Source organism: Nannospalax galili, unplaced genomic scaffold (genome assembly GCF_000622305.1).
Source record: "Nannospalax galili isolate Female #2095 unplaced genomic scaffold, S.galili_v1.0 scaffold300, whole genome shotgun sequence".
Lineage (NCBI taxonomy): Eukaryota > Metazoa > Chordata > Mammalia > Rodentia > Spalacidae > Nannospalax > Nannospalax galili.
The window spans coordinates 2,299,615-2,326,168 of NW_008347322.1; the positions used below are offsets into that span (position 1 = coordinate 2,299,615).

General features: G+C 50.2%; 1 protein-coding gene across 1 annotated transcript in view; it reads right to left on the reverse strand.

Moving 5' to 3' along the window:
• The window catches only part of Cfap77 (cilia and flagella associated protein 77), a 147,283-nt gene that overhangs the window by 33,990 nt on the left and 86,739 nt on the right, over window positions 1-26,554 (reverse strand). Inside the window, exon 4 of the mRNA XM_008843957.3 lies at window positions 1,393-1,498. Coding sequence (XP_008842179.1) covers window positions 1,393-1,498 — 106 coding nt within the window. The remainder of the gene's footprint in view (window positions 1-1,392; window positions 1,499-26,554) is intronic.

Genomic DNA, 26,554 nt, shown 5'->3' on the forward strand with positions numbered 1-26,554 from the left:
TGTGTGTGTGTACAATTACATGCAGGTGCACATACACGTATGTGTTGAGGAGGATGTCTGGTGTCTTCCTCAGTCACGGTCCACATTACTTTGAGACAGCCTTTCTCATGAAGCCGGAGCTCTTAGATCCAGCTAGACTGGCTGGCCCAGTTTCTCCTGTCTCTATCCTCCCTCCTCCCCGAACCTGGGGTTTTCACATGGGTGCTAGGGAATCCAAACTCAGGTCCTCAAACTTTCATGACAAGTACTTTACTGACTGAACCCCCATCACTTCATCTCTCTGAGCCCCAGTTTCCTCTATGAAAGTGAAGCAAATTAAGATCATAGGATGAGATGCTGACCTGACAGGGCTCTCAGAGGACTGAGTACAGGAACTTGGGGCACATGCCCAGATCTCAGCATGGGAGGGAGCAAAGCTTGGGTGTGTGACTATTGTTAAAATTCAGAGAAGCTCCACTTTTTAGGTTTGTGTTTTGTTGTTCACACAAGTTCTTATGTGACCAGACTGACCTTGAACTCCTGATCTTCCTGCCTCTACCTCCCTGGTACAGGGATTACAAGTGTGCGACACTACACCTGGCCCGGGCTCTACTTTAATGAAATCTAAAATGTACAGAGTCTGACTTGACCATCATCACCGTGAACTCTCCCAGAGTCTGAAGGGTGGAATATTTTAAGCAATGTTTGAGTATTTTAAATGCGTAGGACAGCACACATAAATATCTGAAGATATTTTTCCTGCCAGTTGCTAATGACTTACATCAGTAGCAACTGGAGATGTTTTGGTGTGATGGGGCTCTCGGCTCTCACTTTCCTGTTCTGCCCTGGTCTCTCTCTTAATCTGGGATTCAGATTAAGGATGCCACCTCCTGGGCACTCCTTACGAGTAGATGTGGAGAAGGTCATTTACTACTTTGTAACAAAATGCTTTCCTACCCTTTAAGAAAATTTGTCCTTTAACTCGCTCTTCTAGAAAGCGTTTTCTCTTTTTCCAATTTGTCCTATATCAGCTGCTGCAGGGTACATGTATGTCTAGTCTGCTTGGACTGAAGCCTGGTATTCCTATGTATGAAGTCAGGTGGAGGTTTTGAGAAAAATTCCTGTGTACCGGTCAGGATGATGGGATACTAATCCCAGATCACAGGTGACAGGCCTGACTTGTGTCTGGTCATCTCGTACACATTGTAGGATGAGATACAAGCTATGCGGGGATTAGGTACAGGCCAAACAGGATCATCACTAAGACTCATCCAGATCTGAATTTCATTGCAGTGAGAAGCAAATGGACTCTGCCTTCTGCCCCAGCCGCAGGAGCTGCCGCCTCCCAGTGCGGCTGGCCAGCCCTTCTCTGACTCCCTGACCGCTGGTCTCTTGGAGTAAGGGGTACATTACCTTCTGTTTCTTCTCCAGTTTAGTGGCCTGCTGGGTGGCCTTCTGTTCCTGCACCCACAGCTGCTGGTACCGGTGTTGCAGCAGATCAAAGAAGGGTGTGGATGGCCTGTGGGGAGAAGGCCAGACAGAGCTTGAGGCCTGGGTAAGGTCAGGGCACCCACTTACAAAACAGACAACAGTCTCTCCTCAGTACACAGGCCTCAATGTTAGGGTTGAAGAGGACACCCCCCCTCCAGTGCTGGGAAGGGCTCCCTTAGACACCCAGAGGCCCTGAGAGAGGCAGACCATGTGCATAAACTACTCTGCAAACTCGGGGAGCCTCCAGGTGTGTAACCTGGCATGGGACAAAGATTTCAACCCTAACCAGCATTAGGCAGGCTCTTCTGAGCCCTTTCTGCTAGGCCCAGCTCACCCTGGACCCTGCCCTCTGCCTTCTGAGGACAGTCTTAGAAAAGACTCCTGCTAAGAGGGTCTTCCAACCCTCAATAGCTGATTTCCCTAGGGAGCTGCTCAGGGTTCCCTCTTCTGATCACCCAGGCCTACCTCAGCTGCCAAGTCAGATGAGCGAGATACCCCACTCTTGAGGGGAGGTCCCTTCTCACTCACTCTGTCTGTGCCCTTGGAACTTGGCTTCGTGTCTGTCAGTCCCACTGGCCTGGTCTTTGGAACTAGGCTTAACTCTACTCAGGAACCTCTCTCCAGTAATAGCACTGGGTAAAAATGTCTGCTCTGTTCTCCCAGCGTGGCGCTCTTGGCCAGTGCTGAGCCCTCTGCAGATCCTCCTTCCCAGCACTAAGGCAGGTACCATCCTTATCTCCACCTTACAGATTGGGGGAAAGGAGGGTCCTATTGCAGTGAGGATAGCACTCCCAGTGAGATCAGTCGAGTTAAGTCCTTTTGGGGGAAAACAACTGCTCTAAACATCCGGAGACTGAGCACACAAATGGACAGTGGCCAGCTCACATACACATGAGACTTCCGGTGCTCAGTGTGCAGCAACTGCCCAGGAGGTCAGCCTGCTGCCTACACTGACCAGCCAGGAAGTCAACCCAACTACAGTGACCAGCCAGGAACCTGGGCCACTGTGTCAAACTCTCAGAAAGTTAAGCCCGTACATCCCTTTAATTCCAGCACTCACTCAGGAGGTAGATGCGCGAGAATCATAAGTTCAGGCTCATCCTTGGCTACACAGTGAGTTTGAGGTCAATATATACAAGACACCGTCTCACATCCCCAAAACTTAATTTTAAAAATATATTTTAGGGGCTGGAGAGATGGCTCAGCAGTTAAGAACACTAGTTGTTCTTGCAGAAGACCCGGGTTCGAATCCCAGCACCCATATGGCAGCTAACAACTGTCTGTAACCCCAATTCCAGGGGATCTGATGGCCTCTTCTGTCCTCCACAGGCATTACATGACACGGGTACACTTACCTACATGCAGGCAATACATTCATACACATAAGCAGGGTATAGTGGCACCCACCTATGCTCCCAATACTCAAGGCCAGCCTGGGCTACACAGAGATCCTGTCTCTAAAACTATAATGATAATAATAATGAATTAGAAGAAGAAATCGAGGTGTAGGTGACAGCCATCAGTGGTGAGTGAAATGACTAGAGGCTGATGGGAAATTCCCGTGGATGGTCACTGCAGCCACAGGAGAGAAAGCCCAGCCTTTGTTTTACTGCTGTGGTAAACAGACATGGCATGAAAGGCATCTAAATGCTTGTCTAGGGCTGGGAATGTCTCAGTGGTAGAGTGCTTACCTGGCATGCCTGAGGTCCTGGATTCGAGCCCTAGCACCACAAAACAAGTAAACTATCATTTTAACCTCGCCAACAGCAGCAAGCAGAGACTGGGCTGGAGAGAATCCTGCCACATATGTTTGGGGAAGGACCCAAATGGACAGGTGACCAGGCAGGCCTCTAGACCAGCGCTATCCAGTAGAATCACCCATGTGCCACTGTTGCTAAAATTCCTTCCCTGGAGAAAATGTAAACAATGTCTCCCCTTCTCCCTCTAGGTTCCAAGGACAAACCAAGGTATGATTCCACAAAAGTTCACCTTGGGGAACCAATGAGTCTATTGGGCTTCCTTACAGAGCCTGGATGAGGGGTCGCTTACACAGGAGTGTGGCTGTTCTGCCACAAAAGGCAGCACTGGAAACCCTTCACCAGTGCGGACGATGTCTTCCCCACAGGCACATAACCAAATGTCTCCCCTAGTCTTCCCCAGCCTAAATAATTTAGCTTTTCCCCAAGACCTCTTGTAATTAGGGCAGAACAGTGGATTGGGAGAAGTGGCTGGGCACTTGGGTTGAAGAATGTTAACAAACCCAGCTGTGATGATCTTTTGCAAGTGGGCACATCTGAGCTCAGGAAGATGGCAGTTGTTTGGCTCAGAGGATCATCCTATACAACAGTCATCCAGAATACAAGCCAGGGTCTCCTGAGTCCGCCAAACAACTGGGAGAGGTATGCCTTAGATCAGACTTCTGGCTTCCAGAGCTGTGAGGGTCAAAACTGTTTTACCCCCTCCACTCCCTGCATCCCCATTACGGGCAACTTGTCACAGAGCACGGGCTCTGGGAAATCCCATAGGAACTGTGGTACAGCACAGGCCTGGATGGAAGTCAGAGACTGAGCACAGCACCTTAGGGTTCCCTCACCCCCGGGGCTCACACCCCCGAGGGCCCTGGAAGCCGCAGACGATCGTCGTCTGAGCTGCATACAGAGATGCTGTCTGGAGAGTCTCAGCTTTGATTTGTTTTTCCAAAGCAGACAGGGTGATGGGAGCGGCTCAAGCCTTCCTGCCCAGACCAGGGGCTGAGGAGATGGAGGTTGAGTGGAGGAGCAGGCCCCGCGTCTGACCAGCAAGGTCCAGAGGATGCAAACCTCGTCCCCTAGATTTGTTTGATTTGGACTGTGCAGCAGCCTTAGAGATTTGAAATCATCACCAACATTTAAAACAGGCATATTTGGGGCTGGGGAGGTGGTTCAGTAAGTAAAGAGCTTGCTGTGCAAACATGAGGACCTGAGTTTAATCCCCAGAACCCATGTTTAAAAAAAAAAAAAAAAAAAAAAAAAAGCCAGGAGAACCACCACACCTTTAATCTCAGCACTCAGGAGGCAGAGACAGGCAGATCTCTGTAAGTGTTGAGGCCAGCCAGGATTAAATAGTGAGATCCTGTCTCAAAAGAAACAGACAAACCCCCAAACAAAACAAAACAAACAAAGGTAGGTGAGGTGCTGTGTATTTGGTTTTTTAGGTTTGTTTGTTTGTTCTTTGTTGTTTTGGTGTTTTTTAGACAGGGTCTCCCTGTAGCCCCAGCTGACCCAGAACTCACTATGTAGAACAGGCTGGACTCGAACTCACAGAGATCCGCCTGCCTCTGCCTTCCAAGTGCTGGGATTAAAGGCGTGCACCACCTCATCCGGCAAGGTGTGCAATCCCAGCCCTGGGAAGTGGAGAATGGAGGATCCCTGGGGTTCAATGGCCAGCCAGTCTAGCCTACTTGGCGAGCTCCCGGCCAGTGAGCTCCTGTCTCAAAACATCCGGCAAGGTGTGCCGTAGTTGCAATCCCAGCCCTGGGAAGTGGAGAATGGAGGATCCCTGGGGTTCACTGGCCGGCCAGTCTAGCCTACTTGGCGAGCTCCCGGCCAGTGAGCTCCTGTCTCAAAAAAGGGTGTGCAATACCTGAGGAACAATGCCCAAGGTTGACCTCTAACTTCCACACGTGTCTACATGTACCTGCACATATCTATGCACCCCACACACACACGCATACACACACACCAACACATATATAGGGACATCTGACATCTCAAAACAAGTTTCTAGATTACTGTGAAACTGTGTATCCTGGCTACGAGGGCCTGCATTCCCAGTCAGCAGTAATTGGCTGGCACTGAGCCCCAGCTTCCCGTTAGCCCTAGTCCTCAGCCTTCCCTGCTTTCCTGGTAATGTGAGCTCCACTCCCTGCGTGTCCCTTTATTGGATGAGACTGTGTGGGCCTAGAGACAGTCCAGATAGTTGGTCTGGACCCTACCTGTCCACTCTCCCAGCCCACTGCACCTCGGCATGAGGGCATGAGAGGATGTGGAGACTGGGCTGAGCTGCATTCTACGTGAGCCAGAGGTTCAAGGCCTTGACTCGCTGAGGTCTGCTCGCACAAACAGTGGCTCTTTGTCCCTGCCTCTCATACCCCTGTGGTGACTTTTATTACTTAATTATTACACGCCCCATGCCTCTGAGCAGCCTAATTTATAGCTGTGCTTTCTAACGACACTGCGTGGGTAATCTGGAAATATCTACCCCAAGAGGCTACTACCAGCGAACAGCCATCTTCCCAGCCTCCCCACCATATCCATCACCTTGCAGCAGCTCTGCAGCTCTCCCCCATCCTAGCTGACCGCCTCTGTGTCCGTCTCTGGCCATCCCAGCAGCTCTTCTTCGGAAAGAGACCGTGGGGGCTGAGCTGAGGGGAATTTGCAATGCTATTCGTTACAGTGGGCAGCCCTGGCCCACATCCTCCATGGTGATCCACAGGCTGGCTCGTTTCTGCTCTGGTTCATTAACTTGGATAAACTGGTGCAGAGGCTGGCCTAATATGGGGGAAACCAAGGCCATAAATCGAATACCATCACTCCCTGCTTCAAACCCTTCCACGGCCTCCAGAGTTAAGTCTGGACTCAAAGGCCTGGTCCACCAGGCCCAAGAAACCCTGGCTCTTGCCTCCCTCTCCAGTGCCTCCTGGCATTCAGTCTTCTGCCACATGGGTTTCCTAGACGTCTAGCCCTTTCCATCTGGTTGAGTCCTTATCCCCCTTGCCGGTACCCCCCCACATATGCATACCTAAGTTGTGGGGTCCCCTCTTCTGAAGGCTGGTCCTCAGGCATCCCACTCTAAATAGCCCTCGACAGGTACGCTTCTACTCACCCTTCAGCTGGGTCACAACAGACTGCAGCTTTTGGAGGAGCGCAGAAACCATCCAGTGTCTGCTGTGAACCGACACAGTCCCACCCTAGATAGTTATTTCGCATGTTAGCTCTGTTGGTAAAGAGCTTGTTTTGCAAGTGTGAAGACCTGAGTTCGATCCCCCAGAACCCATGTTAAAAAAAGAAAAGCTGGGTGTGGTGGTGCATGCCCATACTCCCCGCCCTCCCCTGGTTCTCGGCCCTTCCAGAAGCATCTTTAGGACCCAGTCTCCCTTTTCTTCCACATCCATCTTTGCTGCTACGTTACAGCACACTTAGTTGTTTATTCATTTTGTTTTTGTAAGTGCAGCTCTTTATCAAGGCTCTTTCTCACCCCAAGATGAATGATTTTGCCACAGGCTGAGGCCCCTGTGGTAACAATTATCGCTGCCCTTCCTGCAACCTCTCTTTTGAGGAGCTAGAAGCGTTCGCACATAAGAATTTAATTATTTATCCTTACTAAACGAACAGGGAAAGGGGGGGAATGGAGAAGCCGAAGTCCAGAGAGGTCAAACGGCTTGCCATAGGTCACACAGCACACTCCAGCAGCGAAGCTTAGACTCCCAGTCCTCCAGCTATATCAGCTACAACCCAGCAAATTCTAATCAGTGTTCTCCAAGGGCAGTAGTTAGGGTTGAGTGAGGCCAGCCAGCTAGCCAGCTGCAGCCAGAGGCCAAGTCCAGGGGGCCTGGCTACTTTCATGGAAGGCCCCAGAGTTTCATCACCAGACCCAATGTCCCCTGGTCCCCTCTCCAGCCCTTGAAGCTGCTGAGGCTTTAGGGAAACATCACATGTTCTTACCTGATACCTGTGGCTTCCCACTGTCCTGGGGATGTAATATGCCATTTCCTTAGAGGTGTCCTGCTGCCTCCCAGCTGACCTGGTACTCCTGAGTAGCCTCTGCTTCCTTCTCCTCTCTCTGGGCTCCACCCTCACCCCTAGGCTTCCCTGAACCTTTCATGGTGTGAGCTCTGCACAGGTGAAGGTGGCCTGGGACAGTTCACAGTGGTGGGGCTTGGGGTCCACCTTTCCCATTTGGCACTGAATGGGTTTTTCCAAGTCTTTCTCTGAGAATCTCCAGGGTGGAGTTGTATTCTGTTCCAGGGTATCCAACTTGCAGCCCAAGATAGCTCTGAATTCAGCCTACTACGAAGACTTTCAACATTATAAGGGTGTCATACACCTTACACTCACTGTAGCCAAGGATGGCCTTGAACTTCTGATCTTCCTTTCTCCACTTCTCAAGTGCTAGGATGACAGGTGCACATCAGACATGCCTGGTTTATGTAGTGTTGGGGATTGAACCAGGGCCTTGTACATGCTAGGCAAGCCCACTATCGTTCTCTGCTATTTTTTCTTTCTTTTTTTTTGTTAATATTTACTTTTTAATGTTTAAATTAGAGGGTGCTCTGTGTGGACATGTGCGCGTGAGTACCAGTGCCCTCAGAGGTCAGAGGCGTTGGATCCCCCGGAACTGGAGTTACAGGCAGTTGTGAGCCACCTAATGTGGATGCTGGGAACCAAACCCAGGTCCTCTGCAAGAGCAATGTATATTCTTTACCACTGAGCCATCTCTCCAGCCCAGTATACCTATTTTTAAAGAAAAACTAAGGAAACAAGATTGAGCATGGGACAGGACAGACAGAAGTCTTCTGGAAGGTCCTAAGGAGCTACACACCATTTCTGAGCAAGAGGAGAGAGAGGAGGCCTGACCACCACTGCACTTTGAGCCTCTGATGAGCTGAGTGGATCAGGTTGGGATGGGGGAGGGGCACAGATATGTGGGCCTGAGAACGTTCCAGGCAGAGAAGAAGCATCAGCACAGAGCTGCACAGACCATCAAGGAGATCGAGTTTGTGTCAGTCACTCATCCGTCTGTCCATGTCGCCCATCCAGCAGCATTGATGGGCCCTCCACAGAGATCATGCCCAGTCAGGGGACCTGTTCTCTGCCCTGTGGTGTAAAGAGTTCCCAGCAGAAGTAACCACTGGCTCGGCTCAGGCCTCCTGCCAGCTTCTTGGTCCTTCAGACAAATCAGGACTGCTAGGAACATCCGCCTTTCGCATGTGGGAAACTGAGGCCCAAGACCACCCAGCTAGCAGGTAACCACTGAGGGCTGCAGCCTGTGGGGCCTCCACCAGGCCTCTGCAGGGTGAGGGCAAGGCTCTAGCCTAGACTCCTTGGAAGCCTGGGTGGGCTCTGAGTAGGGAAGTCTGATTTCACCACGGCTGTGGGATGGATGCGGCCTCCTCTGGGCCAGTCGGGGGGTCTTTGGGGATGGATGAGCAGGAAAAAGCAAGGGACCGTGAACACAGGGCAGGGCATGAGCAAAGTCGGGACAGAGGCTGAGGCTTGCAGCACGATGCCTAGTCCGAGCCTGGAGCTCAGTAGTAGAGAATGATTCAAAGCAGAGCCCGTTTTAATGAGCACCTGCTAACCAGGCCAGATAGAGGTTCTCGATAGAGGCCAGTGGTGGAGACCCAGGCCTGCCACAGAAGCTCCTGCCTCCATCCAGCTCTGAAAGTAAAGATGAACACCCTCCCATCCCCCACCCCACTTTCAGATAGGAAAACTGAGGCTCCCTACAGATTGCTCACAGACATGGAGTATCAAGACCAGAGTCAGGGTCAGAATCCAGGTCTGTCTGGCATGGAAGCTTTTGCCCCTAATGGTCAGGTTGTGAGCAAGGCATCTCCATTGCCTGAGGGACCCACTATCTCTGCCCAGGTAACACCATGGGACCTGTCATCAGTCCTGCCCCACGTCCCAACTGGGGTGCTAGACTGAGCCTTCCACAGGTCACTCCCCTGAGCTTGGTCAGCACTCCTTTTGAAGAAGACCCCAGTGTCCCAACCCCACTGGGCCTAATGGGACCTCAGGCTATGCTGAGACTGCCTGGCCTCTACCTACTGCTTCCATCGTGACTGAAGCCAGCTACACACGTGCTCGTGGATTCCCACACAGAGCCACACAGCACCTGCTGTGGTGGCTGGGCCACTGCTAAGAGCGTACCAACAAATCATTTGCTCTAACCTAGAAGGAACCTTCAGAGAAGTCCCTCCCGGCCCTGACACACCGCTCTCAGCCACACAGTATCACAATTAAGTTTAATGGATCAGAAAGCAGAAAAGAAATGAAATGAAATCAGTTCCTGCTCTGAGTGGGTCTCAAGAAACTTCAGATTAGTTCCATCAAATCCACCCTCAAAGCTTTTCAATTGATACTCCAGACCAAGGGTTGATCTCCAATGAAGGCACTGGGCGCTCCAGGGAGATGGAGGGGATCATTTGCAAATGTTAGGCTGACACGGTGCAGGTGCGGCACGGGGTGGGTGTGAATGAAGGCTGACAGCTCTGATTTGCCGGCCGCCTCTCTGCAAGAGCTCCATGGATCAGAGGGGCCCCTCTTGAAGCAACTCATCTTCATCTGAGATGCTCATTAAAACTTTGCCGAGCCCAGAACTTGGCGGGAGCCAGGAAAGTGAAGGCGCCTTCTAAGGGACTTAGGTACACATTTGTTGAAAGGTGTTTTAGAAGGAGACTTGGGTCTGACAAACTGGATTTCAGTACAGTGCTCCGTTCACAGCGGGCTAAAATAATTGGTCATCAGTGACTACTAATTCGGTTTAGTAGCCAGAGGCGATTTTTTTCTTCCTAGAAAATCAATGACAGCACGAGGTCTGTTCAATGTGATTCCATTCCAGACGGGTCCTTCTGTAGAGCTTGATGCGTCTTCCAGTGGAGACAGCTATTTTGTTAAAATAAAATTAAAATCTGTCTCTAATATGCCAGCAGCTTGCTGCTCCCTGGAGGCCAAGAGCTGCTGGCATGGGCATCCACAGCGCCTTGAGAGGGTGGAGGAGTGGACAGTGAGCTGGGTGTGTTGGCTCATACCTGCAATTCCAGCATTTGGGAGGCTGAGGCAGGGGGGAGCACTGCAAGTTCCAGGCCAGCTTGATCAAAATAGTGAGTTCAAGGCTGGTCAGGACAACACAGCAAGATCCTGTTTCAAAAAAAAGAGAAAGAGAAAGAGAAAAAGGAAGAGAGAGAGAGAGAGAGAGAGAGAGAGAGAGAGAGAGAGAAACCAAGAGAAAGGAGGAAGGGAAAGAAGAGGATAAAAGGAAGGAAGGAGGGAGGGAGGGAGGAAGGGAAGGAAGGAAGGAAAGAAGGAAGGAAGGAAGGAAGGAAGGAAGGAAGGAAGGAAGGAAGGAAGGAAGGAATTAAAGTGAACAGTGGCCTCCATCTGAGCCTTGCACCATCCATGGGCCTTGACCATGAGCCAAGCACTTTGAGAAGGAGAGAGGCTGGTGGGTTGGACTTCTCTTCTGGTTGAGATTAAACCCCAGCCCATGAGGCAGGTGTGGTAGTGCATGCCTTTAATCACAGCACTTGGGAGGCAGAAGAAGGCGGATCTTTTGAGTTTGAGGTCATCCTGGTCTACACAGTGAGTTCCAGGCCAACTAGAGCTACACAGTGAGACCCTGTCTCAAAAAAAAAAAAAAAAAGACATGGTGGACACCCCAAGGTAGGACCACCTAAGGAGACCAACCTCACCGCTTACCCCTGGGACATTCTGCAGCTATGGCTTCCAGAGATGGTCCTGCTGCTCCTGGACAGTGCTGGGTGGCTAGCCAGGGCTGGGATCGCCTTCCCTTCTCTAAGATCTGAGGCTGTTCAAAGAGGATGGTGCAGCTCCTGAGAGACTGCAAGGACTTTCCACTGAGCCGTCTGTTCCTGTTTAAAGCTACTGTTCTTCAGACAAGCAGTTCTACCCACTAGAGCTGGTCTTTATTTTCCTTCACTGGGATTTGCATCAAGATCTGGGGAGATGGCTCAGTCAATAAACTGCTTGCCTTGTGAGCGTGAGGACCTGAGTTTGACCCCTGGACCCAGTAAAAAGTTAGGCATGGTAGCACACACTCATAATCCCAGCTCTGAGGAAGTGGAGACAGGAGGGTTCCTGGGGTTCCCTGGCCAACCAGAACCAGTCTAGTCTAATCAGTGAGCTCCAGGGCTCAGTGAGAGACTCTCTCTCAAAAAACAAGTTGGACAAGCTCCTGAAGAACAACACTCAAGGTTGACCTCTGGCCTCCACATGCACATTCACACATGTGCCTGACACTTGCACACATCCATACATACTTTCACACACACACACACACACACACACACACACACAAGAAATTTGCATCAAGGTCACTGTAACTTCTCGGGTGGTATATGAATTAATACCTGGGCCCCTGGCCCAGCTTCCCTGGCAGCAAGATCTTGCAATGTTATATTACTGTATCGGACCCAGGATGGTGGTGTTGCTATGGCTCACTAAAAGTTCTTGCATTTTCCCTGGTTTATTTTGTAGGTTCCATTGGCCACAGACTAAAAATATTTTTTCTTTTAAAAATTATTTTATTTTATGTGTATAAGTGTTTTGCCTGTATGTATGTAAGTATATCCATGTCCCACAATACCCATAGAGACCAGAAGAGGGCATTAGATTCCCCTGGAATTGAGTTACAGACAGTTGTTAGTTGCCATATGGATGCTGGGAACCAAGCCTGAGTCCTCTGGAAAAGCTATCAGTACTCTTATCTGCTGAGTTGTCTCTCTAGCCCCTGGAAATACATTTTTCAATTGTGTGTTTTGAATATGTACAAATTTTTTTCCTTTGCCATTATTTCTTTTTTTTAATTTACTATTTTTATTTTATGTATATGAGTGTTATGCCTGCATGTAGGTAAGTACACCCGTGTCGTGCAATGCCTGAGGAGGACAGAAGAGGCTGTAGAATCCCCTGGAACTCAAGTTAAAGACAGTTGTTAACTGTCATGTAGGTGCTGGGATTTGAACCCAGGTCTTCTGCAAGAACAACCAGTGTTCTTAACCATTGAGCCATCTCTCCAGCTCCCCCCTTTTAAAAAATATTTTATTTATTATTTTTATTTTATGTGCATGCACGTATTGCCTACATGTATGTAAGTGCACCCATATCATACAATGCCTGGGGAGGACAGAAGAGGCTGTAGAATCCCCTGGAACTCAAGTTAAAGACAGTTGTTAACTGTCATGTAGGTGCTGGGATTTGAACCCAGGTCTTCTGCAAGAACAGTCAGCATTTTTTTTTTTTTTTTTTTTTTTTTTTTTTTTTGTCGAGACAGGTCTCCTTTGTAGCCCCAGCTGTCCTGGAACTCACTATGTAGACCAGGCTGGCCTTGAACTCAGAGAGACCTGCCTGCCTCTGCCTCCCAAGTGCTGGGATTAAAGGCATGTACCACCACACCCAGCTCAACAGTCAGTATTTTTTTTATATTTTATTTATTGTTTTTATTTTATGTGTATGCATGTATTGCTTGCATGTAGGTAAGGGCACTCGTGTGGTGCAATGCCTGCAGTGGACAGATGAGATTGTTGGATCCCCTGGAACTGGAGCTACGGACAGTTGTTAGCTGACATGTGGGTGCTGGGATTCGAACCTGGGTCTTCTGCAAGAACAGTCAGTGTTCTTAACCCCTGAGCCATCTCACCAGCCTCAATAGTCAGTATTTTTAACTGCTGCGTCATCTCTCCAGTCCCGCCATTATTTCTTAAAATATACAACATAAAAACTGTTTATTATGCAGCAGAGACTATTTGTTATGTATGTATATGTGTGTGTGCACACCTGTGTACATGTGGAAGTCAGAGCTGAGCCATTTCCTCAGCCCCACCATTAATCACCTTGAGGTAGACAGGAGGATGTGTATAGTTAGCCGCATCACTTTATGATGAAACCTGTGGATGTTGGACTCTTCTAGGATCCTGGAACCAAGTCCCAGAACTCCAAAGGAAGATGGATACATTAGTCTGTGTCTTGGGGTGTGTCTCACATTTATCTGTGTCTTGGGGTGTGTCTCTCATGCAGTTGTACCACATGTACAGCTTTATCTGTTCATCACCATAGTCAGGACAAAAATGCCCCTCACCATCAAGTCCTGCCTATGGCCCTTCAGAGCCACGTCCTCCCTCCATGTGGCATTCTTATAACAATCCTACTAGATAGACACTATCATGCCATTCCCATTTCATTTACAAAGAATCCGAGGTGTAACCAGATTAAGTCACAATTAGGATCAGAATCCAGCAACAGCTGCACCTGAGTTGCTGCACACAGTTGATTCAAAACCTTGTTTGCCCCGCACACATACTTAGTTTGGAAGTCTGGCATTGCTTAAAAAACTCTTTTTCTGAGACAGTCTCATTATGTATCTCAGGCTGGCCTCAAACTCACAGTCCTCCTGCCTCAGCCTCCCCAGTGCTGAGAGTACAGATGTGTGCCACCATACCCATCTTAAAAACCATTTGAAAAATATTTTTTTAATTTATTTTTTAGGTGTATGAGTGTTTTGCCTGCATGTAAGTAAGTACATCCTGTGCGTGCAGTCCGCTGGAGACCAGAAGAGGGTGTCAGAGCCCCTGGAATTGGAGCTACTAAAGGTTGTGAGTCTTCGTGTGGGTTCCCGGCACTCACATGTTGGCTAACACAGGTCCTTAACTCCACTTCCAGGGGATTTGACGCCCTCTTCTGGCCTCCACAGACACAGCATGCACATGGTACACAAGCAAGCAAAACACTAATACAAATAAAATAACAATAAATAAAAATGTTTTTTTAAGCAACAAGGTGTATGATGCCTGAGGGTGACCTTTGGTCTCCACGTGCATATGCTTACACACACACACACACACACACACACACACATACACACACACACATACACACACAAATACACGCACGCACACACATGCACACACACATACACACATACACGCACGCACACGCGCACACACAAGCATCCCAAGTGGCCATTCTCACTCTCTAGCTTAGGCAGGGCTGAAGGATCTTCATTTTCCTAGAGGCACAGGCTTCCTGCCCAGCTGGCCACCAGCACTTCTGTCCCCAGGCTCGCCCTCCTCCCCTGTGCCCTGCCTTTCTGTTAGGCAAGAGGAAGGGCAGGGACCAAGCCCTCCCCCACCCCCACCAGGGCTCTAAGAGCCAATTAGCAGGCAAGACCTCTGGACTCTGGTTACTTCTTAATTGTCTGTGGATCTAGCATAAAAGCTAGTGATGGAGGGGGTAGTCCCTTTGTAGAACAGCCCTGACTTCTAGATTAATCTAGGAGGTCATTTGCAATATGTTAACATTCTTCACCCTGGTGAATTCAATTAGCTGCTCCTGCACAGGTGCTGCACGGGGCAGAGGCCTTGTGCTGAAACAGGAAGGGTGAGAAATGACTCCTGGGAAATTCACTGTGGGGCGCCTAGCACCTGGGAGCGTGGGAGAGAAATCGGGCGCCCCTCCAGGGAGGGTGGAGCTAGTGAACAAAAAGTCAGTGGGCCTGGAATTGGAGACACGTCCTCACCAAGTGTGTGCACCTTGGGAGTGCTGCTCCTGCGTGCCTCAGTTTCCCCCATTTGGCCAGGTAACCACGGAGTAGTAAAGGATCACCCTCCCAGTGTCACCTGTGGCCTGTGACACCAGAAGTGGGGGTACAGACAGACAAGCACCTGGACACACAGTCTGGAATGTCTCATGTAAACTGAGGAAGTCCCACCAGCCAGTCACCTGCCTGTACCGTGACACCAACCCCAAGGAATGCCTCATGCCTGCATCACATATACAAGGTGCTTCCAGGGGCTTTGCTGTCATGGAGGGGTGCTAAGACAAAAATCTGAGATGTCTAGCAGGAGGGACAGGGCTACATCCCTGGGGGACAAATCATATAGTGGGCCAGGGTGACATAGACAAGAAGAATGAAAACACAAGTCATTCCAGCACAGCGATTCAGGACAGAACTGCACCAGGTGTCCGTGATTGTACGCTACAGCAGAACCCTAGAGGAGGGCGATAGGAGCCTGTGTGGAAGAGGTGCAGGGTCCCCCAAGCTCAGGTGTGTTCCCAGGGAGGAGGAGATGGGGTGCACAGGGGCTTCTATAGGTGTTGGTTACATGAATAGTAAAAGAGCTGGGTGTGGTGGCTCACAATCTATTCTCAGCACTTGGGAGACTGAAGCAGGACTGCCTCAAGTTCTAGGCCCGTCCAGACTACAGAGTGAGACCCTGTCTCAAAAAAACCAAAATGGAACTAGACACAGGAGTCAGTGGTTAAGAGCTCATACTGTTTTCGAAGAGAACCAGGGCTTGGTTCCCAGCACCCTCGTCTGGCGGCTCAAAACCACCTGTAACTCCAGTCCCAGGGGATCCAACACCCTCTCTGGCTCCACAGGCACTGCATTCGTGTGTACAATACGCAACCCCCCCCCACTACCACCACACACATACACATCATTAAAAGTGAAAAATAGGACCTGGTATTGTGACACACATTTTTTTAAAAAATATTTTTTTATTACTTTTTTTATGTGTATGAGTATATTGCCTGTATGTATGTGAGTGTACCCATGTGCAATGTTGTGGAGGTCAGTAGAGGGCTTCGGATTCCCCTGGAACTGGAGTTAAGGACGGTTCATAGCTGCCATGTGAGTGCTGGACATCAAACCCGGGCCCTCTGCAAGAGCAGTCAGTGCTCTTAACCGCTGGGCCATCTCTCCAGCCCAGGTGGGCACATCTTTAATCCCAGCACTTGAGACAGAGGCAGGCATGTCTCTGCCAGTTGTAGGGTTAGCCAGGGATACATAGTGAGACCTTATCGTTATAAGTAAATAAATAAATATTTTTAAAAAACCAGAATGAGAGGCTGGAAAGATAGCTCAGCGGTTAAGAGCACTGACTGCTCTTGCAGAGGACCCAGGTTTATTCCCAGCACCCACATGGCGGCTACGAACCGTCCTTAACTCCAGTTCCGGGGGAATCCGAAGGCCTCTTCTGACCTCCGCGGCATTGCACTACACGGGTGCACTCACACACATGCAGGCAATGCACTCATACACATAAAATAAAAATAATAAAAGATGTTTAAAAATTAAAAAAACAATATGATGCTAACAGTGAAAGAATCAGAGGTAAAAACCACCAGATGACATTTGTTGAACCCAAGATGTGGGCTCATCGGGCGTTAGCTCTGTGACTTCTGAGCAGTTTTGCTTTGGCATCTGAAGGGCGAGCCCACTGCCCCTTGTCACAACACCCCACCCTGCCGAGCCGCTGTGGGGCTTGAAGCTGCTTGACGCCGCTCCCGTGGTGCCAGGCACGCTGGCTGGCTCACAGCGGTACAGATGCTCTGTGCCTTGTGTCGCTGGAGCTACTGAACCCACCCGACCCCAGCAGCCTCCAGACGTGTGGAGAGCAGGAGGCTGCAGAGGTGGTAGAGGCCACTTTACACCGGCTCTGGGAAAACTTAAAATGGAACCTGCAACACGGGATGCAATGCGAAGGAAGGCCCCCGGGAGGGAGCAGCAGCCTCGTTAGCGCTGACCTTGGCACCCAGCAGCTCCTGATGGATGGGGTTTGGCCTGGACAGGCCCCTCGGGAGCCACAGCCCGATCCATTACAGGTCCCCCGCTCCCTGTACTGCGAACTGCAGGCTGGGGATAAATCTCTGTCTGGGCAGCCAGAGAGCCAAAGGGGAAAAGGACAAAGCATGAAAAATCCGTCCTTCCCAGCTCTGGGGACAAAACCCAGGAGGAGGGAGAGGAGGGAGCACCCCAGAGATGCAGGAAAAGCAAGCCCCCCCCAGCTTGCCTTGGCCCCCATGCAAGCCTGGTTCTTGGAGACCAGGATTTCTGGAAGCTTGCAGCCCTGAGGATGGGCAGCCGGACAGGTCTGGGTGCTAACCAGAGCTACACCCTCCCAAGCTCCCTCCAGCCACTGCAAGGGCCCGGGCTGAGCCCTCACCCTCCCACCTCTCACATGTGACCTTTCACAAAAGGACAGAATTTCTCCATGCCTCAGTTTTCCAAGGTGGATGGAGGGGACCAGTGCCCACTACAGGGGCTGCTCTGAGGATTAGGGGCACTGCTCTGTGGAAAACCAGGTCTCCAGAATCATGCATCACGGTCTGCTGCTGATCCCTACCATTGGTCATTCCAGGTGCGTCCCTCTGCTGAGGTCCCATGGCTACATCAGGTCACCTGCACCATTGAGGGCACAGATCAGTGACTCCCTCCCCAAACTAGGGCCTTGCTCTGCCGCCTGGAAGCCTATGCATACAGACAACCACCATGGAAGGAGGCCTGCCTTAAGCCTGGCACTGCCACCGGCTGGCTCCATTGGTCGAGTGACCCTCTGAGCCTCAGTCTCCCCAACCTATAGAATGGGGAGGTTGGTCCCCAGTGTTTAATGAGATAGTGTGTGTGGAATGCTCAGCGTCTTCCTGGGGGGTCTCATAGGGAATGTGTTAAGATGCTAGTGAAGACCAGACTCCCGTGGTCTTGGTGTGGCTCCCTGATGTCCCCTCCCCCAGTGTCTTCATCGCAGCCTCAGGGCGTTAGAGAAGCCACCATGTCCTTTGCCTCTTTCCGGCAGGACTCAGATCTCAGCATTCTTTGTAACACAGTGCCCCTCCTCATCCCACTCGCCATCTGACTAGCGCCCCGCTGGCCACTGTCCTGTTGGAGGACCTTCTCTCCTCCAGGTGCACAGTGTCCAGCTTTTTCTTATTCAATTTCCTTCCTTTTTCTTTTTCTTTTTTGAGAAAAAGTCTCATGTAGCCCAGGCTGGCCTCAAACTCCCTATGTAGCTGAGGATGACCTTGAATTTATTCTTCTGCCTCTACCTCCTAAGTGCTGGGATTACAGCACTACCATGCCTGGTTTTATCTGGTGCTGGGGGCTGGGGGTGGGATCAGACCCACGACTTTGTGCATGCCCAGCAAACACTTTACCAACTAAGCTGCCTCCCCTGCCCTGTCTGGCATTTTTTTAACTTGGTGCTTTAAGTATGACCTACACAGCAGAAAGGAATGCGGAGGTCACCTCCCTTGTTTTGGAATTGCCACCTCTATTAATACAGCCAAGGGGCAGGTTCAGTCTTTGAGGCCCCATCACTGTGCTCACTCAAAGCCGCAGAGGTGGCTGAGGTCAGGGATACAGCAGAGTCTGTCACATGACCAGGATGCCTGGCTGCACTGGCCCCTCTCTGGGTCTGGAAAGCATTGCTTCTGCTTTCAGTCTCTGTCTCAAAGGCTGACAGAGCCCTGGACTGTGTCCCCCGGCCCCATCCCCCCGACCCCGTCCCAAACACTTATCCAGAGCCCTAGTGTGGCAGCCAGAGAACTAGATTCTGACGACATTTTTCTTTCTTTGTGGTGCTGAGGATGGAACCTCAGCCTCATGCGGCTAAGCCAGTGCTCTCCAACCCCACTCTAACAATGACAGTGGTGAACAAGGCCGACATTGTCCCAGGCCCGAGCACCCAGTGGGGAGAGCCCATCTGAAGCTGGGAAGCGGTGACTGTGGTGGTGTGAGGCCTTCTGGCTGGCCACCACAGGATGCTGGAGGACAGCCTGGTGCCTCACCCTCCTCACAGCTCCTGGCAGGGTCTTCCCCATCCTCCCTGCTCCCCCTTGTGGTCAGCCAGGCTCCTCTCTCAAGAATCACTGCCGGCCGCTCTACAGCCCCAAGACTTTGAGAATCCCCTCCCAGGAGTTTGGGTGTCTGGCCTGGATTTTGGTGTCAGCTCCCTGAGAACCAAAATAAACCCCCGTGATTGATGGGCCAGCCATAAATTTGAAAAATAAATCAGCTTGGCAGAGAGATTCACACACCCTGTCAGGCAGGGAACATTTTTTTTAACGGCCTGTAAAACTCCCTCCATCCTTCACGCTGCAGTCAGGCTGGTGATGTGTCTGGTAGCTGGGCAGGTGGAACCCGTGGAAGGCGGGAGGCAGCAGTGCCTGCTCGACGGGATTCTCATTTCTCCACAGTCCTAAAGCTTTCAGCACCTGGATCTGTCTGTCCAGACCAAACCAACAGGTGGATGAGCCAAGGCGTTCATAGAATGCCTGTGTTGCTACTGGCTTGATATTCAGAGCATAGCGTGGTCATGTGATCATGCATTCATTCGGCCAATTTTATTGAGGATTATTCAGCAAAGGTTCGTGGTCAGCACTGGAGATACTGGGAAGGGCAGAGGCAGGCCCAGAGTAGCCAGTTTGGTAAAAGCTCAGGATGTCCCCTCAAGGAGGCTGAGTCTAGAGGAGGTGGGAGTCATGGAAGGGGAGGAGGAAGGGGAAAGAAGTGCAGGTTGTGGTTTGGTCCGTAGCCCACGGCCGAACTGGAAGGTGGTGGAGCCTTTAAAAGGTGGAGCCTGGATGGAGGACATTTGGACACATGGACGCATGCCCTTGAGAGAGATCCTGAGATGTGACTCTTCTCTCTGTTTCTAGCCACCACAAGGGGAGAAGGTCACTCCGCCAGCTCTCCCGGCCACCTTGAACTCCCTTGCCGCAGCCCAGAGCAGCAGGGCTACCTGCCCATAGATCAGGACCCCAAAACCCTGACCCCCAAACAAACCTCTCCTCCTTTAAAAAATTATTTATTTATTGAATTTTATGTGTGTGAGTGTATTACTTATGGGTAGGTAAATGCATCCATGTGTGCAATGCCTGTGGAGGCCAGAAGAGGGCGCCGGATCCCCTGGAACTGGAATTAAGGATGGTGGTTCCTCTGCAAGAGCAGCCAGGGCTCTTAACCGCTGAGCCATCTCTCCAGCCCCACCTTTCCTCTTTTTATGCCCATCCATTCTCAGGCAGGACTTGTGATACTCTGAAGTACAGCCTCAGTGAGCCCTTTCAATAGATCCACGTAGACATCTAAGGGCTCACAAGAAACCAACATGCCATGCCACCTCTAGTTCAGAGAAAATGTGGGTGTCATCCCCAGTTGCATCACCTTACCCCTGTGTTAATGCTCCAGCCACTGTCCTGGGCATTCAGATTCTACTGGTCCCCAGCCCCCACTACAGAACAGCCCCAGGCAAACTGGTTTGCTTCTCTGACCTTCTGTCTCCTCTTTGAAAATATGAAGGTGTGAGGAATCCAAAGGGGTTCCTCTGAGATGTGTCTCCTCACTCAGTAAGGATGCAGGTGAGGCACTTGCAGGGTTTCCAGTGTGAACCAGCGACACGCAGGTGTGTGTCACGTTCATCTGACCTGTGTTGGACACTGGTGGTCAGGGTGCCATTTGCTTACTGATGGATGGACCCTCCTGTTGATGTTCTTCCCGCACCGCAGCAGAGGACCCTTGGTGCCTGGCCCTGGCTGCTTGTAGCCCAGTATCCTTGACTCATCATAATGGAGAACACAGGCCCAATTAGCAGCAGGGACAATTAAGATATGCCAAGGGCATGGGAACTCCGCAAGCCCTTGTTATAATACATCAATAATTAAGTGCGCCTTTAATAGTTACATTCCTGGCCTCCAGACGTGTCTGTGTATGGGTTTTGGGTTGCGGCATGCGTTGAGATCTGTGTTATAGCCTTCCAGGTTGGTGATGAAAATTTAAAATTCTACCCTGATTGGAATTGGAGAGCAATGCGTAGCAGGGCTCGGGAGGGAATGCTGGGAGCTTCCCAGCTGTCTCATCCCAGAGGTGAAGCCATCACAGTTGGGGCCAGACCCAGTACAAATCCTGTTCTCCTCAGGGTAAGGCCCTTACCTTCCCTCTTGGGGCCTGTCATGTGCAGGCTGACCCTGCTGTAAGGAAGGGGGCAGGCATTAGCGTCTGCATGTGCAAAATGCCCTTATGTGTAAGCATGCTTCACAGCAGCCTTGGTTAGTAAACCACTGTGGGTTTCAGGGGACAAAAAGGGAAAAAAAGAGGCCACAATGAGCAGAGAGACCATCAGTCGGAGGCAGATGTGGTAGAGCACGCCTGCCACGGCATTGCTTGGGAGGTGAATGGGGGCAGGGGTGTCGGGAGTCCAAGGCCATCCCTGATTACTATAGCAAGTTCTAGGCCAGGCTGGGACACACGAAATGCTGTCCCAAAATATAATAATAATAATAATAATAATAATAATAATAAGGAGTTGGAGAGATGGCTCAGTGGTTAAGAGCACTGGCAGCTCTTGCAGAGGACCTGGGTTCGATTCCCAGTACCCACATGGCAGCTCACAACCATGTACAATTCCAGTCCCAGGGTATCTGATGCCCTCCTCAGGCCTACTTGGGCATCTCCATGTCGTACAGTGCCTACAGAGGACAGAAGACAGTGTTGGCATCAGATCTCCTGAAACTGGAGTTATGGATGGTTGTCAGCCGCCTTGTGGGTACTGGAAACTGAACCCAGGTCCTCTGAAAGAGCAGCCAGTGTTCTTAACCAGTGAGCCATCTCTTCAACCCCCCATTCGAACTTTTAAAAAAATCTTTGCGTGTGTGTATGTGTGTGTGCGCGTGTGTGCGCGCGTGTATGCGTGTGTGTATGTACACACATATGCCATGAACACATGTAGAAGTCGGAGGGCAACCTCAGGTGCTGGTCCTCACTTTCCACCTTGTTTGAGACGACACTTCTTGTTGCTAATACTTATACCTGGTTAGTATAAGACAGGATTCTCCTGTCTCTACCTCCCATCTCGATGAAGGAGTGCTGGGATTACAAATGAGCACTATCGCATCTGACTTTACATGGGTTCCCCAGATCCAAACGTGGGCCCTCACACTTGCCTGGCAAGCACTCTGCCACTAAGCAATGTCCCCAGCCCTCTCCCCCTTTTAAAATTACAACATGAGCTAAGGAACCTCTCTGTGACATGATCTTGTCCTCCCTACCCTTGTGACTATGGGTCACATGACCCTGTCTTCCAGGTTATCTGCTCAGGGCTCTGCTTTCTTAGGGGCTCCAAGGCTGGTATTGCAAGGTGCCTCCCCTGCTCATTAGTGGGAACCTCACTGGCAAAGTAAAAGAGGGATTTCCTCAGGAGGCTGGGCCCTGAGCTTGGGGATGTCTGGAAAAGAGGGGTGCACCTGTGGAATATGTGACAGACAGAGGATTTTCTGTGGTGGCCATCCTTAGGACCCCCCATTACTGGTTTCAGCCACCATGCCATGGCCCAGCATCCCTAGCTCACACTTGGCTTCTGTGTATCTAGTCGGTCTCGGAACTTTATTTTTAACACATCTAGAGAGAGTAAATGGTGCCCATTTATTTTGTTGTTTATTTATTTATCAGACCAAATCATTCCTACAATTCCTGGGCAGTCACATGTAATCGAATTTGTTTTTCAATATGCTTTTAAAGTAAAGAAATAAATACTATGGAAGCTTGTTAAAAGTGATCATTAGGGAATGGGCCTTGGCCCTATAACTTCAAAGTAATAGCTCTGTTATAGGGTGGGGCGATGGATTTTTAACTGTCCCCACATTTAAGTGGGGAAGGGTGGAGGGGCTCTCAGAACAGCCTGGGCATCTCAGTAAAAGCTTTTCCTGCAGCCATTTAACCTCCATTTACAAAGAAATAAAGCGAAATTGATGCTGATCAGGCTGGCTGGGGGCTATTTCTGTTCTGTAAAAGCCCTCTGCCTGCAATTTGCTGAGCCACCCTGTCACTTTGGGAGGACCTGGGCTGATAAAGATGGAGCTTTATGGCCTCGATATTCACCACTAACAGCAACCTAATGCCACATTTTCATTTCTGTGCAATTAATGCTAATGTCTGCTACGAAATTGTCATTAAATACCATTTTAAAATCCATTCAATTTGCATATGCAAAGCTCATTTACCATCACAGAAGATGCAGCAGGGCTCTTTATCACGTCCTTCCCCAGAACTGCAGCCACTCGGTTTTATAGCAATTTAAGATTTTTATATTGAAAGCTGATGATGATGCATGGTCTTTCTGAGCCCAGCTGACTCAAAGAATGGAAAACTGAAGCCCCCCGGGAGCAGCAGTTGAGGATGTCCACACCCCACCTCCATTAGAATGAGGAGGGAGTGGAAGGAGACCCAGAGGAGGAGCCTGCTCCCCTGACTATCTGGCTCCATTAGCGAAGTTCTGTGTGACTTTGGGGTGCTCACTTCACCTCCCTGAACTTTACCTTTCCTGGTTTTCAATAAGGGCTCCTGGGAGCTGGAGAGATGGCTCCGCGGTTAAGAACACTGAATGTTCTTCCAGAAGACTCCGGTTCGAATCCCAGTGCCCACATGGCAGCTAATAACTGTCTGTAACTCCAGTTCCAGGGGATCCAACAGCCTCTTTTGTCCTCCATGGGCATTGCACGACATGGGTGCACTTACCTACATGCAGGTATACACGCATACACATAAAATAATAAATAATTTTTTTTTAAAAAAAAAGGCTCCTGGTTAAGTAATCATTAATGTGTGTTCTAATATTTGATATTCTAAAATAGACACATGCTAGGTTAAGAATCCAGGCCAAGGGGCTGGAGAGGTGGCTCAGCAGTTAAGAGCACTGACTGTTCTTGTAGAGGACCCGGGTTCAACTCCCAGCACCCGCATGGCAGCTAACAGCCATTCGTAACACCAGTTCTAGAGGCTCCAATGTCCTCTTCCGACTTCCATGGGCATTGCAAGACACGGGTGCACTTACATACAAGCAGGCAATATACTCATACACATAAAATAAAAAATAAGAAAAGAGTACAGGCCAAGTCCTGTTGTGAAGAAATTGTATTAACTTGGGGAGGTCGGTTAACCCCTCCTGGCCCCTGGAGGTGGATAGGAACCATGCTAGTCTCCTGTGCAGGTTTTAATAATGATAAAATAAAATTGGCATGAAGATTTATAGCTAAGCTGGAGGGACAGAATGCTGGGTTACTGGCATGAACCCCTATTACAAAAGAGTAAACTGAGTTCCCAGGGGAAAGAGGTGTCACAACTCGGGACACAGCGATCACATGGTTGGAAGCCCATATGTCAAACAGGAGAGAGTGCAAAGAAATTCAGAGAGGTGTCCTAAGGTCACGCAGCAAGTGGTTAACTGAGACAGGCTAAGTCAAGCTGGCAGACTTCCTGCCCAGTGCTTTTTCTTCTCCAGCCTTAGGGATAGAGGCAGAACTGGCCCTTCAGGCTGATTCTTCGCCCAAGCCCCTCCCCTGGCTCTCTTTGGGACTCTGGGATAGGCTAGCCTTGTCACTAGTACTGGGGATGTGCCTGGCTCTACTCCAGCCTGGGCAGTCAGCAAGAACAAGGCAAAGAAGGCACCCGGGCCAAGCAGTTGAGGAGAGGAGCCAGGCTGGGCTGGCTGGATCTGAGGACCTACCTGGAGGGATTGACTTGGATTGTTTCTGAAGTGGGGTTAGGGCAGTGTGTGATGATTCATCCAACTACCCAGCCCAGAAGTGACTTTCCAGTGTCACATCTCAGGTTTTACCTTCATGAGGGGCTGGAGAGATGGCTCAGCGGTTAAGAACACTGGTTGTTCTTACAGAAGACCCAGGTTCAAATCCCAGCACCCACATGGCAGCTAACAACTGTCCATAACTCCAGTCCCAGGGAATCTGACAGCCTCGTCTGACCTCCGCGGGCATTGCACGACACGGGTGCATTTATCTACGTGCAGCCAATACACGCATACACATAAAATAAAAATAATAAATAAAAAGAATAAAAATAACCTTCATGAAACTGTTACCACATGGAAGCATGGTACCTGGGGTGGCCTGAATCTGTGTTCCCAAGCTATGGTCGCTCATATGTGGCTCTCGAATAAACTACCTTTTCTCTTTGACATGAGAGTTGTGTTTTGCCATCCATGGTGGCAGACGGAAGGCACATGTAGTTGCTCTGCCAGAGGCTTGGAAAACAGCATGGGGCAACCTCAAGAAACTACAGCTGGAACAACACATGGCCCAGAATTCCACCGGAAGCCACAGAAGAGGGACCGGGACCAGACGCACACGTTCCTGCTCACAGCGTCCTAATTTCAACTACCTATGAGTGAAACCAGCATAGATGTCCATCAGTGGAGAAACGAAATCCAGACATGCCAGGAAACATTACTCAGCCTTGAAAAGGAACGGATTTCTAATGTGTGCTACAATGTGGATGGACTTGGGAGGCATTACAATGAGTGAGACAAGCCAGACACAAAAAGACACATACTACTGGGCGTAGAGGTACGTACCTAATCCCAGCACTCAAGACGGGGAGGCAGGACTATCAGGAATTCAAGGTCATCCTTGGCTACATAGCAAGTTCGAGGCCAGCCTGGGCTACACAAGACCCTGTCTCAAGGAAAAAAAACTTTTGTGTGTGTTCGTGTGTGCAAATATCAAATGGTTACATTTATATGAGGAATCTAGAATGAGAAAATTCACAGAAACAGTATCCTAGTTCGCTTCTCTGTTGCTGTGATAAAACACTGCCCAAAGCAAAGGAAAGGGTTTATTTAGCTTACAGCTCACAGTTCCTCAAGAGGGAGGTGAGCTCAGGGCAGGACTCTGGCGGAGGGAGCTGAAGCAGAGACCATGGAGGACGCTGCCTACTGACGTGCCCCATGTGGCGTGCTCAGCTTCCTTTCTTACACAGTCCAGGCCCACCTGCCCAGGGATGGCACTTCCCACAGTGGGCTGGACCTTCCCACATCAGTCAGCAGTTGAGAAGCTATCCCACAGACACACCCATAGGCCAGTCCAATGGAGGAAATTCCTCACTGGAGGCTCCCTCTTTCCAGGTGACTCTAGACTATGTCAGGTTGACAAACCCTAACCGGCACAAACAGGAAGTACGATGAAGGGTGGTTACCAAGACCTGGGGAGAGGGAAGTAGGAAGCTGGTGCTTTGTGGGGCGTTGAGGGTCAGTTTGGGAGGATGAACGAGGTTTGGAGGGAGGGGTGATGGTTGATGATAAGAATGTACTTGTGGGGCCAGAGAGATGGCTCGACAGTTAAGAACGCTGACTGCTGTTGCAGAAGACCCAGGTTCGAATCCCAGCACCCACATGGCAACTAACTGTCTGTAACTCCAGTTCCAGGGGATCTGACAGCCTCTCTGCCCTCTATGGCCATTGCACAACATAGATGCACTTACATACATGCAGGCAATACACGCATACACATAATAAAAAATAATAAATAGGGGCTGGAGAGATAGCTCAGCGGTTAAGAACACTGACTGTTCTTGCAGAAGACCCGGGTTCAAATCCCAGCACCCACATGGCAGCTAACAACTGTGTGTAACTCCAGTCCCAGGGGATCCGACAGCCTCTTTCGCGGGCATTGCACGACACGAGTGACTTACCTACACGCAGGCAATACACGAATACACATAAAATAAAAATAATAAATAA